Here is a 16,987-nt window from a genome sequence, read left to right as displayed (position 1 = left end):
GTATCTTCACTGTGCTGATTGTTTCCTTGGATATACAAAAGCTTTTTATTTTAATGCAATCCCATTTGTCTATTTCTGTTTTTGTTGTTCGTGCTTTTAAGTTCATATCCGAAAAAATTATCACCCAGACGAACACCAAGAAACTTTAATCCTATGTTTTACTGTAGTAGCTTTACAGTTTCAGGTCTTAAGTTTAATCTATTTGATTTGATTTGTTATATGATATGAGATAAAGGCCTAATTTCTTTATTCTGCGCATGAGTATACAGTTTCCCAAACACCACGTATTGAGGAGACTGCCCTTTCCTCATTCTGTGTTTTTGGCATCTTTATAAAAGATCAGTTTCCCATAAACACATGATTTTTTTCCCTGCGCTCTCTGCTCTGTTGCGATGGTCTGTGTGGCTGTTTTGATGCCAGGCCATGCTGTTTTGATCCCCTAGCTTTGTGGTATACTTTGAAGTCAGACAGGGTGGCTCTTTCTCCTTGGATTTGGTCAGGATTGCTATGGCTCTTTAGTCTTGTCTGTGGTTCCGTGTGAATTTTAGGATTTTTTTCTCTATATATAAAAAATGTTATCTAAATTGTGATAGGCTATGTACATCATCATATAAGTCCTTAAATTCCATTCATCACTAAATGACCCTGGAACAGGTTCTTAATATAAGTTGTATAGCACCATTTTGTTAATACAGGAACGTATCTGTTGGCAATAGTTTTAGCTGAAAGGTGACGACTCTCCACTGATCATGCTTGGTCATGTGATCCTGTATCAGAGTCAGCATAACTCTGTTTAAATTGAGCCGCTGGATTGGGCGGCCTCGTGTCTGCTGACTCAGCCACAGATTCCTGGGCAGCCACAGTCTGTGGAAATCAGTAGGTAAAGAAAGTGTTTTGGATAACCCCAGGTCACAGATTACAGAATGGGGACAGATCACAGGAACGTCATAGAAAATCTCAGCTGACATTAGAAGTCAGAGCTGAGTGAGAAAGAGAGGTCATTTCTATTAAAAAAAAAAAAGTAAGAAAAAACTCTCAAGTACACCATGAAAAAGTATGTGCACAGAAGACTTCCAAATAAATAAATATTTGTGAATTAGGCAGAATACATTTTTTTAGAATGATTTGATTTAGGGCTGGCATAATTCCAAGAGAGCACATTTATTTCGACCACTTTTAATTCTTGTTCACTTCCTATTTATTATACACAGCTCTACATTTTTTTTTTTTTGGTGGTACTGGGGTTCCTGGAAGCCCTTCTACCTCCGGGCTACACTCCCAGACCTGTTTTTACATTTTTTATTTGGAAACAGGGTCTCTTAAGCCAGCGCACGAGCCTGGCTTCCAACCTGCGTGATCCTCCTGTCTCCGCCTCCCAAGCGCGGGGATTACAAGCGTGCGCCACCACGCCCGGCAACACAGCTCTACATTTTTAATTCTCATTTACTTTTTATTTATTATACACAGTTCTAGAGTGCTAGGATTCAAACCAGAGACATTTTATAGTAGAATACAAAAGAGATAAAAATCCATATTTTGTAAAAGCTACAACTCTTGCCTGTGAAGGAGACAAAGTTTGTTTACTGATCTTACATAAATTATAGGATTTAGTTTTGATGGGATTTTGGCAGTTTGTGCTCTTAATTAATTGAATTATTATTTGATTCAAACTGTGAGTATTAAAGAATGTGCTTTGAGAGGAATTAGTCTACTTGGTACAATTAAGAAGCACAGTATGTTAATTACCACAAATGCTATGACAATCTTTATTAAGCTTTCATTAAATCTCATTTATATTCTAGTTAGCAAATAATCAGTTGTATTACAGTGTAGGTATTTATCTGTCAGTGAGTATCTTGATTATTAACGGTAAGAGCACACATCCAACAGTGTTTCCTTAGGTTTATAACCTAAACGTGTCATTCATTTTAGAACCTTTTTTGTATTGTTTGGTGATACCAGGGATTGAAACCAAGGGCATCCAATCTCCGAGCTATACCCCCAGCCCTTTTAAAATTGCTTTTGTTTTGAAACAGTCTCACTGGGTTGCTAAGAGTCTGCTAAGATGCTGAGGCTGGTCTCAAATGTGTGATCCTCTTATCCCATCCTCCCAAATTCTTGGATTACAAGCATTGCCACCACACCTGGCTCATTTTAGAACTTCTGTAAATGGTATCACTTTAAGTTTGGGTTTTCAATTGTATATTGCTTATTTATAGAAATTACAGTTGATTTTTGAGTGTTGATTTTTGTATCTGCAACTTTACTAAACTTATCTATTGGCTCTAGAAGGATTTGGGTTGATGTCTTGAGATTTTTAAGCGTAGACAGTAACCTTGCTTCTTCCTTTGTCATCAGTATACCTTTTATTTCCTTTTCTTGGTTTATTGCACTGTCTCTAACTTCCAGCACTATGTCAACGCCTAGTGGTAACAGCAGGTACTGCTTGGCTCCTCAATTTAAGGGAAACACTTTTTAAAAAAATATTAAATATGATTCTGGGTGTAGATTTTTCTTGTAGATGCTCTTTAACAAACTGAAGAAAATTCTTTATTTCAAGTTTGCTGAGAATTTTTATAGTGAATTAGATTTTTTCCAATACTGCTTTGCATCAGTAGATGTAATGAGTGTGTGTGTGTGCATGCGTGTGTGCGTGTGTGTGTGTGACTAATTGATATGGTGGGTTACATTTACTGATATTTGAATAGTGAACCAGCCTTTCATACCTGGATAAATCTCATGTGATCATGGTCTATAATCTTTTTTATGAGTTGTTGGATTTTGTTTAATATTTTGTTGACGATTTCTGTTCTAAGTTCATGAGAGATAACTGATCTCTACTTAGCTATTGTTGTTTTACTGTTTTGTTTGTTTTGTTTTGTTTTGTTTGTACTGAGGTTCCTGGAAACCCTTCTACCTCCGGGCTACACTCCCAGACAGATATATATTTTTTTTGAAACAGGGTCTCTTAAGCCAGCACGGCTGGCTTCGAACCTGCAGGATCCTCCTGTCTCCGCCTCCCAAGCGTGAGGATTACAAGCGTGCGCCAACATGCCCGGCTTTGTTTGTTTTCTATATCATGGCAATCTGTTAAAAAGCGTTTTGTGTTTTAGGGCCCCCTTCCCATGACAGCTGATAATCTTTCTTCCCTTCCTCTCTCTTTCTTCCATCTTTGCCTTTGTAAAAGTCCTCCTGTCTCTTCAAGACTCCACATCCCTGTACACACGCGTAGTCCCCGGTACCCTCCTTAGTTACATCAGGCAGTTTCCCCTTCTCTTCCCTGTTCAAGAGAGGGCCAGCTCCGGATGAGCAGATAAAGCTCATTTGCCTCACAAAGTCCAGGCGAGGTGGGCTGGTTCAAGTCTGTCTACGTGAGCGATGCGGTGACAGCAACACAGGGCCTTGATGACTTTCCTTCCCTGGGGCCCTGCATCCCGGTCGTCTTGTCTCCCTCTTGATCTTTCTCTTCATTTGCGATGTCAGCAGCAGAGAAGTGGACTGGTCTGCCCACTCTGAGGCATTTTTTGATACAACCAGCTCCAACGTGTCAGGCTGCTGCCCATCAGCCTGGTACCACTGCTGCCGCAGGGACCTTCTTTCTTGTCTCCTCCTGTGGCTAAGGTCATCTCTGCCCTGAGGACCTGTTGGGAGTCTCCTTGGCTCTGCCAGCCTGATTTGTGGGCTGCAGCTATTGGCGTCTCCAAAGCATGATCACAGGTCAATGGTGGCTGAAGGGGACCATGGAAGGGGAGAGGAAGGTCAGCAGTGGCCCTGACCAACGCCTCTCCCCACGCGGACCCCAGCTCTGCCCCCCATGCACATTAGGACCTCTGCAGCCGACTTAGAGTCAGTCATGACCCCTACAGCCTCAGTTCCGCAGAGTTAAAATGATATCCCACTCTTTGCTACCATTGAAAGACCCATTTTTAATTGTAAGGAACATCCTTTTTGGATATTGTGGGAAGCCATTAAGGTTTTCCCCCAAAAGAATATTTCTGACTCAGCTGACTGTCCTTCGCGCAGAGTCAACAAGGTTTGGGGTCATAGAAGGTTCAAAGTAAAAGGTCTGAGAGAAGATCAGGTGGTGATGGCAGGAGGGTATTGACTGACCTACCTGTAATGTATGTGCTTTGGATTGGTCTTTTATTGTATTCCGGTGGTGACAGCACGAGACCTGTAACCGTATAAATACCTCAAGAGAAATAAACCCATTGTCGGCCAGTAGAGAATATTGACCCAGGAGCAGGGGTCGGCCAGTAGAGATATCGACTCAGGAGTTGGCTGGCGCTTCCCCCACATTAGAATTAAAAAAATTTTATTTTTTTTTTAATTTTATTTTATTGGTGCACTGTATTCATACATCATAGTGGGATACAAACTTTTGTAGACATACATGCACACATCGCCCAGTCAGCCCCCACCCGATCCCCACCCCATTCTCTCCCCATCCCTCCTTCCCATGCTTGGCTTAGTGGTTGACATCTAGTATTATAGCAATTTATCCAAAATTAAAAATGATAATCTCACATAACAGTTTCATTTGTCTGATACCAAGCGTTTGATGATTTAAACATAGCATTTCAATATTTCTTTTTGCTTTCTTTCTTACTAGAGCATATTTTTTTCTGTTTTTTTAGGTGAAACTATCATATATTTATATATTTATTTTTCAGAAAAAAATCTATCCTAATATGGAGTATGAATTCTAGATACCCAAAACGATCTTGAAAAAGAACAAAGCTAGCAGATATATATTTTCTGATTTCAAACCATATAAAGCTACAATAATTGAAACAGTGTAGTACTGTTCTAAAGGCAGATATATAGACCATTGGAGTTAAATACAAGCCTAGAGCTAAATTCTTCCCTATATTGTCAAGTTATTTTTGACAAGGTTTCCACGAACATTTGGTGGTGGAAATAATAATCTTTTAACTAAATATTGTTGAAAAATAATAATTACATGGAAAAGAATAAAATTGGACCTTTACCTAATCCCACATACAAGTATTAACTCAAAATAGATAAAAGACCTAAATATAAATCTTAAGACTATAAACTTTTAGGAGAAAATCTGGGTCATAAAACCTCACAACATTGAAATTGGCAGTGATTTCTTGGTTATGATTTCAATGGCACAGGCAACAGAAGAATATACAAACTCCCTAAAAAATAAAAGAAAATATTGTATATCCAAAGACAATGTAAACAGAGTTAAAAGTTACTAATAGAATTGGATAAAATATTTCCAAATGCTATATCTGAAGGTATATTAATATTCCAACTAGAAATCCTAAAAATTAACATCAATAAAGGCAAACAATACAACTTAGAGATAGGTAAAAGACTAACATAAATAATGAATCTCCACAGATAACCAATCTTAGTTGTCTGTTGGATGGAAACTCTTGTTTCTCTGGTTCTGGTGAGTGTTACCTATTTCTTCTTTGTAGTTAATCTCTTTGAGTATTTTCTCTAGCGCTGGTTTTGAAGACATAAATTCCTTCAGTTTCTGTTTGTCATGGAAGCTTCTTATTTCTCCATCTAATTTGATAGAAAGTTTTGCTGGATAGGAAATTTTTGGCTGGAAGTTGTTTTCTTTCAGAGTTTGGAATATGTTACTCCAAGCCCTTCTGGCTCTCATGACTTGGTTTGGGAAGTCTGGAGTGATTCTAATTGGTTTGCCTCTGAATGTCAGTTGGCCCTTTGTTTTTGTTGCCTTTAAGATTCTCTGCTTGGCTTCCACATTGGTCATTTTGACAATTATATGGCGTGGGGATCCTCTTCTCCGATCCTGTCTAAAGGGAGTTCTATAAGTTTCCTGGATCTGTGTATCAACCTCTTGCTCTATATTTGGAAAATTTTCTGCTATTACTTCCTTGAAGAGATTGTTGATCCCTTTGGTATCACTTTCTTTTCCCTCCTCTATTCCAATTATTCTTAGGTTAGCTCTCTTAAGATGGGCCCATATTTCTTCAATGTCAGATTCCTGCTGTTGGATATTTTTTTCTAGATTAGAAACTATGCATTCATTTTTGGATTGCTCATCTTCTAAGAGTGAGATTCTGTTCTCCATGTGGTCTAATCGGTTGTTTGTGCTTTGAATTGAGGCCTTTACTTCATTAATTGCATCCTTTATCTCTTTTTGGCTCTCTCTGAGTTCTTTTCGAAGCACCTCTATTATTTCTACAGTTATTTTCCTGATTTGATCTTCTAGAAATCTCTGATTTTCTGTTTTATCAGGTTCTGATGTTGTGGGGTTGTGCACATTCATTACTCCAGTGTTATTCCTCTTTCCCATGATTTTGGAGGTTTGTGCCTTCTCTGGGTTCTTCCCTTGGGTCACTATGGCTTCACTTAAGGTGCTCTGGATCTCGAGTCTGTATTATCTCAGACCCCACTACTTCTTTACTGTGTTGTATCACAGAGTCTCCGACCCAGGGAGTCGATAGAGGCTGCTTTAGACTATGGGTGTGCCAGGTTGCACGTTCTCCTATGGTGTGATATCTCTGCCACCACCACTCCCTCACTGGGTCAAGTCCCAGGAGGTACAGTACTGCGATTTCTCCTCTGTGGCCCGCAATTTGACTCACTGTTCTTGAGTACGCAGATGTAGCTGTACTGGACTCGGTGAATTCACTGCTGCTGCCGCCGCCGGTGGCAATATGGCGCCTCTGCCACGCCCTCGGCCATGAGGCTGGCGTATTTTTTCTTCTCTGGTTTTGTTTTCCACTCTGAATCCCTGCAGCGTGTGCTGAGCTCAGCCACTGGGAGCTTTAAATGCTGTCTGCGCCGAAAGATCCCGCCTGGCTGTTCCGCAGTGGCTCACCTGGCTTGCTGTAGCCGTCCGCTGAGTTCGCCGCTGCCGCCGGCAGTATGGCGCTGCTGCCGCGTCCTCGGGCGCGTGTGTCTCCTCTGTGGCCCTGAGCTCTGTTCTCAGTCCGCTTTCTCTCTGGAGCCTGGTGGTTTTTTTGTTTTTCTGGTGATGGTGTTTTCTGGCTATGAAAGGCGCTCTTTTTGTGGTAATGGAGATTGGTTGTTAGCGGGACTCTTAAGCCCGCTTTTCTCGGTCGCCATCTTCCCGGAAGTCTCAGAATTAAAAAAATTTTAGAATCAAATTCTTAAGAGTTCAATTCTTTCATCCTCACGCCTCTGTTCGGAACCCATACTTTTGCCGGCTGGCTCTGGCAGGATATACAAACTTAAAGTGTTTGGCAAATATGGTGAGGATGTGTCAAAATTGTGCACAGCTAAAGAGGTGTGCCGTACATGAGTAGCAAGGACAGTTAGTGCGTGCAACACTTCTGGAAAGTTAATAGCTACCTAGTGACCACACAGCTTGGGAGAGCGTCTTGGCCTGTGGTTTCTGAATATGATGAGGAGAGAGAGAGTTTATGAAAGAGATTTTAGCTCTTGAATATATATGTATGTATGTATGTATGTATGTATCCCCTTCTCCAAGAATATATATCTATAATATATCTATGCATTACAGGTCATGAAAACCTATTATAATGTAAATTAGGAAGAATCATATTATCTCCGATGTGTAAGGAAACTCATGCTTATTCTTTCTTTTCTGTTGTACTGGGGACTAAACCTAGGGGCGTTCTACCTCTGAGCTACACCCCCAACACTTTTTACCTTTTGTTTTGAAACAGAGACTCACTAAATAACTGAGACTCTCACCAAGTTGCTGAGGCTGGGCTTGAACCTGTGATCCTGCCATCTCGGCCTCCCAAGTACTGGGATTACGGGTGTGAACCCTTGCACCTGGCTCATGCTTATTTCTTAATCCCACAACTATTTCAAACCCAACCAAATAAATGCACAATACTTCCTTTTTTCTATGTTTTCCTAACCACTTGCCTTTAAATTCTTCCTGTTCTAATAGCTACTGCTGGACTGAAAGAAAAAAAAGGAAGCCTCTCTCATCAGTGTCTCCAGGGATGGGACACTACTGTCCCTGTCCTTAGTGCTACTATGGCCATCGTCTCTGTCACAGAGTTAGGTGTGTTTGTCCCGTAACCTAGAGATCCACTGTGGCTTCTCTTAAGAATACATGCTACAGCCGGGCGTGGTAGCGCATGCTTGTAATCCCAGCATCTGGGAGGCTGAGACAGGAGGATCACGCTTTGCAGACAGCCTCAGCTACTTAGTGAGGCCCTTTGCAACTCAGTGAGACCCTGTTTCAAAATAAAGAATAAAAAATAGGTCTGGGGATGTAGCTCAGAGGTTGAATGCCCCTGAGCTCCATTCCAATTACTGCAAAAAAGAAAACAAAACAAAAAAAGTGCTACAAATCCCAACATCAAAAGCTGTATTAGAGTTGACTTACACTTGTTTCTAACCCTTGACGTCACCTAATACTGCCCTTTATATAATCAAACACAGATATCAGTCACTGTCCAAGTTGGAGAATAGAAATGACCTATCAAGGAAAGTTAGATCTTTCTTTCCTCAATGATAGTGTTTATGTGATGGCCACAGATAATGGTAGCTTTACTCTTAATGCTACAAACTTTCTTCGAAGCAGATTTTAAAAAATGATCTGGAACTGATTTTTCTGCCACAGAATTACACTGTTCCTTCTGGCGACTTGTTGATGCTGTCTCCGTATTGGCTGCATAGAAATCCAAAGTATTTTCCTGAGCCTGAAATGTTCAAACCCGTAAGTTATCGCCTTCAATACATGCTCTTTGTTGATTTTATTTTGTCAGGAGTATTAATCCATACATTAATGTGTATTGTATTAAGCAGCCATATTTCTCTGGTGACTCTGAACAAAAATACAAACTAGATTTGCAACCAAGATATCCCACCATTGACAGAGCAGATAGAACAGTTTTCGAATAAGCATCCCCTACTTTTAAATCAATTTTTATGTCTAAGTAAATATAAAACATCTTATATTCTTCAGGCAAGTGCTTTTAATGCTGGTTTCCAAGGAGCACACAAAATAAAAGTGGAGAAAATGAAAGCACTGATCTGCTATTTCTTACAACCGGGTTGTTAGAGAATGAACCTTAGGTGGCCATTTCATTCATTTTCTGCCTTTAGTTACAGCTATCAAAAATGGCATCCAGATGTACTTTTTCTGTATCTCGAACTTTTTCCAACAGTCGGAGCAGGCTCTCAGTGTCTTATTACTAAATTTACTACCAAGAGCAGTTTTATGGTGGAGCCTGAGATCTTGTTATAAATAATCTTCTTCTTCTTAGGTCAATTCTGTAGTTGATTTACATTATCATTTACATTTACCACTTAACAGAATTCTTTTTAAATCTCTTTATTTATAAGTTCATGTTCCCCAAACACAATTGTGTCTGATATTAATAACAGGTTGGAAAAAATTGCCAACAACCTTGCAACTTTATATGCAAGGATTAGCTGTACAAGGTCATTTTTAGCCCAGAGAAATAAAGTTAAGCTTATTTATATAAGGCTGATTTGGAAAAAAAATATTTTCTTCCCACAGGAACGTTGGGAAAAGGCAAATTTAGAGAAACATGCTTTCTTGGACCACTTTGTGGCATTCGGAGGCGGGAGGTTCCAGTGTCCTGGAAGGTCAGTAAGGCAGTCAGGCCACATTTATCCCGAAAATCTGCACAGAGATGATGGGGTTGGGGGAAGGGACACTTTGGCTTAATCTTTGCTTATTATCCAACTACCAGGAGACCCAGGAGAGCACATTTTGCTGGGTTAAATGTGGTGTTGTGAGATGTACTTGTGGGACTGTCTGTGGCGGCTTCTGAGAGGCGACCTCATGAGAAGAAATATTATATGTACGATGCCAGAGAAAATCAGGGCTTCTGTAGTTCAAATACTCAGCTTTCAAGAGATAATTTGAAGTGTTTTGAGTGCTACCTTAAAAAGAAAAAAGAGTAATATTTTTTCAACTTTCGTGTTATCACAGGCATTACTGGGGTTACCAAACATCTTTTGCTTAGAGTTTAGGGTTAGTTTTTTTTATTTGGTTTATTGTAATTTTACATCATGTTGGGGTACTGAGTATCAGAAAAATGCATGCACCCAACTCTTGTTTGATTTAAAAAAAAAAAAAAAACCTTTCCAAGCTGGGCGCGGTGGCGCACGCTTGTAATCCCCGCGCTTGGGAGGCTGAGACAGGAGGACCATGCAGGTTCAAAGCCAGCCTCAGCTACTTAGTGAGGTTCTCAGCAACTCAGTGAGACCCTGTTTCCAAATAAAATATAAAATAGGTCTGGGAGTATACTCTCGAGGTAGAAAGCTTCTGGGTTCTACCCCCAATATCACCAAAAAAAAAAAAAACCCTTTCCTTTGATACCTTTTATAGTTAAATTAATCTGGCACCGGGGACTCCTCTCTTGCGAGATGTCCTCTTCTAGTGTAACCTTGAGGACACAGATGACCAACAGGTCATTAAGAACAAAGGTTTAAGGTTTAGGGAGGTATGGTTGTAATTCTTGTTGAAGCCAGATTACAGAAGAGAAGTAAGTGGTGAGAATTAAGACTGGAAATTTACACTGGCTGAATTGGAAATGCATCTAAATATCTCTTTTAGGAGTATTTGTGCAGCTCAAAAACTACTAGTAAAGTATCAGATGGTTTGGGGTTGAATGGCTCAATGTGGGGTATAACTTCAATTATATGGGTATGTTACTGTTCCATGCAAGATTCTGAATAGTAGTCGAATTTGAAAGATCATTGGAAACCAGGACCAATTGAGGGGGAGGGTTGAAGGTGGACTGAATCTTAATACCGGAGCAGGTGAATCAGAACTAAGAGAGAGTCTGGAGGCAAGCTTGTCAAGTTTTTCTTTGGAAACTCCTGAGTATGCGGTATAGCAAAAGAAATACGTAGTCTGACGTGTGTGGATGCATGTTTTAAAATTATTGGTTGTGGCAGACTTCCGGGAAGATGGCGACCGAGAAAAGCGGGGCTTAAGAGCCCCGCTAACAACAAATCTCCATTACCACAAAATCAGCGCCTTTCATAGCCAGAAAACACCATCACCAGTGAAACAAAAAATCACCAGGCTCCAGAGAGAAAGCGGACTGAGAACAGAGCCACAGAGGAGATACACTGGCCTCGCGCCCGAGGACGCGGCAGACGCGGCAGCAGCGCCATACTGCCGGAGGCACCGGCGAATTCACGGGACGGCTACAGCAAGCCGAGGTGAGCCACTGTGGAACAGCCAGGCGGGATTTCTCCGCGCAGAGAGCATCTAAAGCTCCCAGAGGCCGAGCTCAGCACACGCTGCAGGGATTCAGAGTAGAAATCAAAATCAAGAAGAAAAATGCCAGCCCCATAGCCGAGGGCGTAGCAGCGGCACCATATTGCCACCGGCGGCAGCAGCAGCGAATTCAGCGAGGCCAGTACAGCTACATCTGTGTACTCAAGAACAGTGAGTCAAATTGCGGGCCACAGAGGAGAAATCCCAGTACTGTACTCCCTGGGACTTGACCCAGTGGGAGAGGGGCGGTGGCAGAGATATCGCACCATAGGAGAACGTGCAACCTGGCACCCCCCACACTCTAAAGCAGCCTCTATCGACTCTCTGGGTTGGAGACTCTGTGATAAAACCCAGTAAAGGAGTAGTGGGGTCCGAGATACTACTGACTCGAGATCCAGAACACCTTAAGGGAAGTCATAGTGACCCAAGGGAAGAACCCAGAGAAGGCACAAACATCGGAAATCATGGGAAAGAGGAATAATACTGGAGCAATTAATGCCCACAACCCCACAACATCAGAACCCGATAAAACAGAAAATCAGAGATTTCTAGAAGATCAAATCAGGAAAATAACTGTAGAAATAATAGAGGTGCTCCGAAAAGAACTCAGAGAGAGCCAAAAAGAGATAAAGGATGCAATTAATGAAGTAAAGGCCTCAATTCAAAGCACAAACAACCGATTAGAACACATGGAGAACAGAATCTCACTCTTAGAAGATGAGCAATCCAAAAATGAACTCATAGTTTCTAATCTAGAAAAAAATATCCGACAGCAGGAATCTGATATTGAAGAAATATGGGCCCATTTTAAGAGAGCTAACCTAAGAATAATTGGAATAGAGGAGGGAAAAGAAAGTGAAACCAAAGGGATCAACAATCTCTTCAAGGAAGTAATAGCAGAAAATTTTCCAAACATAGAGCAAGAGGTTGATACAAAGGTCCAGGAAACTTATAGAACTCCCTTTAGACAGGATCGGAGAAGAGGATCCCCACGCCACATAATTGTCAAAATGACCAATGTGGAAGCCAAGCAGAGAATCTTAAAGGCAACAAAAGCAAAGGGCCAAGTGACATTCAGAGGCAAACCAATTAGAATCACTCCAGACTTCCCAAACCAAGTCATGAGAGCCAGAAGGGCTTGGAGTAACATATTCCAAACTCTGAAAGAAAACAACTTCCAGCCAAAAATTTCCTACCCAGCAAAACTTTCTATCAAATTGGATGGAAAAATAAGAAGCTTCCATGACAAACAGAAACTGAAGGAATTTATGTCTTCAAAACCAGCACTAGAGAAAATACTCAAAGAGATTAACTACAAAGAAGAAATAGGTAACACACACCAGAACCAGAGAAACAAGAGTTTCCATCCAACAGACAATTAAGATTGGTTATCTGTGGAGATTCATTATTTATGTTAGTCTTTTACCTATCTCTAAAGGGTATTGTTTGCCTTTATTGTTGTTAATTTTTAGGATTTCTAGTTGGAATATTAATATACCTTCAGATATAGCAATTGGAAATATTTTATCCCATTCTATTAGTAACTGTTAACTCTGTTTACATTGTCTTTGGATATACAATTTTTTTATTTTTTTTATTTTTTAGGGAGTCTGTATACTCCTCTGTTGCCTGTGCCATTGAAATCATAACCAAGAAATCACTGCCAATTTCAATGTTGTGAGGTTTTATGACCCAGATTTTCTCCTAAAAGTTTATAGTCTTAAGATTTATATTTAGGTCTATTATCTATTTTGAGTTAATATTTGTATATGGGATTAGGTAAGGGTCCAATTTTATTCTTTTCCATGTAATTATTATTTTTTAACAATATTTAGTTAAAAGATTATCATTTCCACCACCAAATGTTCGTGGAAACCTTGTCAAAAATAACTTGACAATATAGGGAAGAATTTAGCTCTAGGCTTTTATTTAACTCCAATGGTTTATATATATATCTGCCTTTAGAATAGTACTACACTGTTTCAATTATTGTAGCTTTATATGGTTTGAAATAAAAAAATATATATCTTCTAGCTTTGTTCTTTTTCAAGATCGTTTTGGGTACCTAGACTCCATATTCCATATTAGGATAGATTTTTTTCTGAAAAATAAATACATAAATATATGATAGTTTCACCTAAAAAATAGAAAAAAATATTCTCTGTTAAGAAAGAAAGCAAAAAGAAATATTGAAATGTTATCTTTAAGTCATCAAAAGCTTGGTATCAGACAAATGAAACTGTTATGTGAGATTATCATTTTTAATTTTAGATAAATTGCCATAATACTAGATGTCAACTACTAAGCCAAGCATGGGAGGGAGGGATAGGGAGAGAATGGGGTGGGGATTGGGTGGGGGCTGACTGGGAAAAGTGTGCATGTATGTCTACAAAAGTATGTACCCTACTATGATGTATGAATACAGTGCACCAAAAAAAAAAAAAAAGAAAAAAAAATTATTGGTTGTACTTGTTTGTCCTTGTTTCTGATTGGTTGTATTCTAAGGTTATAAAATTCAGAGTGTGGAGTGGGGAGGGGTCAAACCTCAACCATTTAGTGTCGAAATTTGACCCCTGGCTAGCCGGGACAGAGCTGCAGCACAATAAACCTCACTTGCATTTAAAAAAAAAAAAAAAGAAATACGTAGACAAAATGTACAAGTTAAGTACAACTATTAAATACATATGAACTCTAAAAAAAACTCATTAGGTCTAGTTTTCTATTAAGTTTCTATTTCAAAATATCCTTAATTTTTTTAAAAAAAATGTCCTTAAGTTTAAAAAAAAAGTCCTTAATTTTAAAGAAGTCCTTAATTTTTTTTAAAAAAAGTTCTTAATTTTTCTGTTACCTATGTGAAACAGCTAACTCATGAAACATTTTGTTTTTTAAAGAAAGATAAAATAAAAATATTTCAGGAAAGCAAATGACTTCATTTGGATATTAGGTGATTTCAACTCCAAATTTAATTCCACAAATCCTTAGTATAAACAGCAGAAAATTACACCCAATCCTAACCGGTGTACCAGGAGCCAACTTATTTTCTCATGCACCAAAACTTCGATGAGTCAGAGAAAGTTGTCTGTATGTAGTTGACGATCCGAGTGTGCTGTGAACACATACTATTGGGGCTTTGCAGCTTCTGCTTCTTGGAGCCGAGTTGGCCCGGGCGGCCTGACAGCCCCCTCAAGGAAGCACAGGAGGCATTGCTGATTTACCCAAAGCAGTGCCTGGTTCTGGAATCAGCTTGCAAACAAAAACGAGCATGCAAGACCCATCGTCCCGCTTCCTCGTAGTGGGGTATTCTCAATAGAGGCTTGCAGGCGTGAAGCCCTTGCTCTGGGCACTCCGTGCAGCACAGGAAGGGTCGTTCTCCTGGTTGTGCTCTTGCTAGAGAAGTCTGGTGTTTCATAGAAAAACATTCAGAAGGCCATATGAACTAACTAACTTCTTTAGAAACAGTGCAATGCAAAATAAAGACTATAATGTACAGTCTCATCTTAATGAATAAATGGAAGCATAAGACAGGGGATTTTAAGTGTTCAAGAAAACTACTCTGAGTTGGCATCGCTTGACGGTTGATGACCTTACACATAAGAGATGTGCTACACACCAGAGCCAGTAAGGAGAATTTATTTTGATCTCCACCCCTTCAAGAGGATGCCTGCTTGGTCACACCATGGTGAGAATTGACATGGATTAAATTTCAGGGTAAAGCAACCCTGATCTGTGGCCAGCTTGACCAGTTTACAAAGAAAGGCATGCTCTGAAAAGAGAAGGGTGTGATGAAAGTCAGACTGCGGTGTTTGCAAAGTGGAAGGGAGGCAAGGGAGGCGCGATTCCTCATAATAGAAAGTGGGACTCCACCTTTGTGCGTGTGTTGGGGTGGGCGGGTCCTCTGTGTATCCCAGGGCAATGCTGGCCCACGTGGCCATAGAGTTGCCTTGAATTGCTAAGGAAAATAACACCGCTACTGGAAAATTAATCAAAAGCATAGATACAGCTCAATGAATGTCTCTTGAGCATACAGTATGATTACTTTCATTCGCTAACTTTTAATATATGCTGTGTGTCGGGGTCGATTTCTAGAACTTCCCTTAGAAAATGAATCAGATGAAGCTACTTCCTTCAAGGAACTTAGACTTTGCCTCAGGTCACATTGTTAAAAGAAATTGGGGAGATTCAACCTGGTGCCATGGTGCACCTCATGGTGCGCACACCTGTAATTCCAGATACTCGGGAGGCTGAGTCAGGAGGATCATGAGTTCAAGGCCAGCCTGGGCAACTTACTGAGACCCTGTCCCAAAAGATAAAATAAAAATGGCTGGGGACATAGCTCACTGGTAAAGTACTTCTCTAGCATGAGCAAAGACCAACGTTCCGTTCCCGGTACCACTGAGAAATACAAATAAAAGTGAGATGATTCAAAGACACGAAACATTCCTGCATAGTTCGTATTGTGATGTGGAGATAAGGTGCAGAAACGTAAAAGCCAAGCCCCACCTAACTGCGGAAGATGGCTCCTAAGATGGTCCAGATGGTCCCTGTGCGTGAGCACTGCCACGGCAGCGTGAAGGATTAGAAAAGGCTTTTGGACTAGAAGAGGATAGTCAGTAAACAGCTTAGAAAAAAACCACATCTCTCCCAAATGTGATAGTATCAAACTTGGTGGAGGGGTGCAGCCTTATCAAACTTTGAAGGAAGAAAAAGAAAGTCCACATAGGAATGCAGGAGGCCTGTATATTAATATCAAAGGCAACTGTATATTTAGGACTCATGTCCTATATATTTATGTTAACGTTAATGTAATCTTAATGACCGTTCCTCATTCAGAACGTTATCTTTGCACAATCTGGTATTTGAGAAGCATTTTAGGTGGCTTTCTCATTTTGATACCTACAAATAGCTGATTGCTCTTGAGGAGAGAGCAAATTAAAATCCCCCCATGGGTCAAGTGACAAACTGAAGATTCAGTTTATTCCGAGGAATGCGTTACGTAAACAAACACATCCCTTCAACCCCAGCTTTTAAATATAATTAAAGGAGCACACTGACTTGTAGATGTGTTTTCTACCATTTTTCACTGAGTGTGCACATGTCCTTGAGGACGCGTAAAAAGACTCTAGGGATGTGGATGGATGAAGGGAGTGTGGTTGGTCCCAAGCCTCTGGGCCATACTGCCAGAATCCCTTATTCACGGTAGCCACGTACCCTTCTTCCTGCTTTGCTAAGGAGCGGCGACTCCCTCAAAGGAGCTCAGAAAACACTGGCCAAAACTTGCAGTCACTACTTCCCTGGCCATTCTTCTTGTTACTTCCTTAGGAGGCAAGATTTTACACTGTCAAGAACAGAAGTTAACTGGAGAGTGATTCTACTGCTGAAGCACAACTACTTCTAAACCCAAACACGTTCTTTCTCCAGCCCTATTTTTTATTTTTATTTATTTATTTATTTATTTTTCAGTACTGGGATGGAACCCAGGGGCGTTCTACCTCTGAGCTACACCCCCAGCCCTATTTTTTATTCTTTATTTTGAAACAGGGTCTCACCGAGTTACAAAGGGCCTCACTGAGTAGCTGAGGCCATCCTAGAACTACGAGCCTCCAGTCTCAGCCTCCCGAATGCTGGGATTACAAGCGTGCGCCACCATGCCTGGCCCCATTTTTTTTTTTCAGTTTGAAAAAAGGTCTCACTACGTTCCTGTATGATGGTCTTGAGCCCATGACTGCCCTGCCTCAGCCTCTAAAGTACTGAGACTACAGGTGTGCACTACCG

General features: G+C 40.4%; 1 protein-coding gene across 1 annotated transcript in view; it reads left to right on the top strand.

The window, feature by feature from the left end:
- Positions 1-16,987, top strand: part of CYP39A1 (cytochrome P450 family 39 subfamily A member 1) — a gene marked incomplete at both ends in the record, with an annotated part of 79,811 nt that overhangs the window by 51,802 nt on the left and 11,022 nt on the right. The window contains 2 exons of the mRNA XM_080700047.1: positions 8,576-8,671; positions 9,479-9,567. Coding sequence (XP_080556173.1) covers positions 8,576-8,671; positions 9,479-9,567 — 185 coding nt within the window. The remainder of the gene's footprint in view (positions 1-8,575; positions 8,672-9,478; positions 9,568-16,987) is intronic.

This window comes from Muscardinus avellanarius (genome assembly GCF_963383645.1).
Source record: "Muscardinus avellanarius genome assembly, chromosome: 8".
Taxonomy (NCBI): domain Eukaryota; kingdom Metazoa; phylum Chordata; class Mammalia; order Rodentia; family Gliridae; genus Muscardinus; species Muscardinus avellanarius.
The sequence above is the reverse complement of the archived record's forward strand: the minus strand, read 5'-3'. Positions and strand labels throughout refer to the sequence as shown.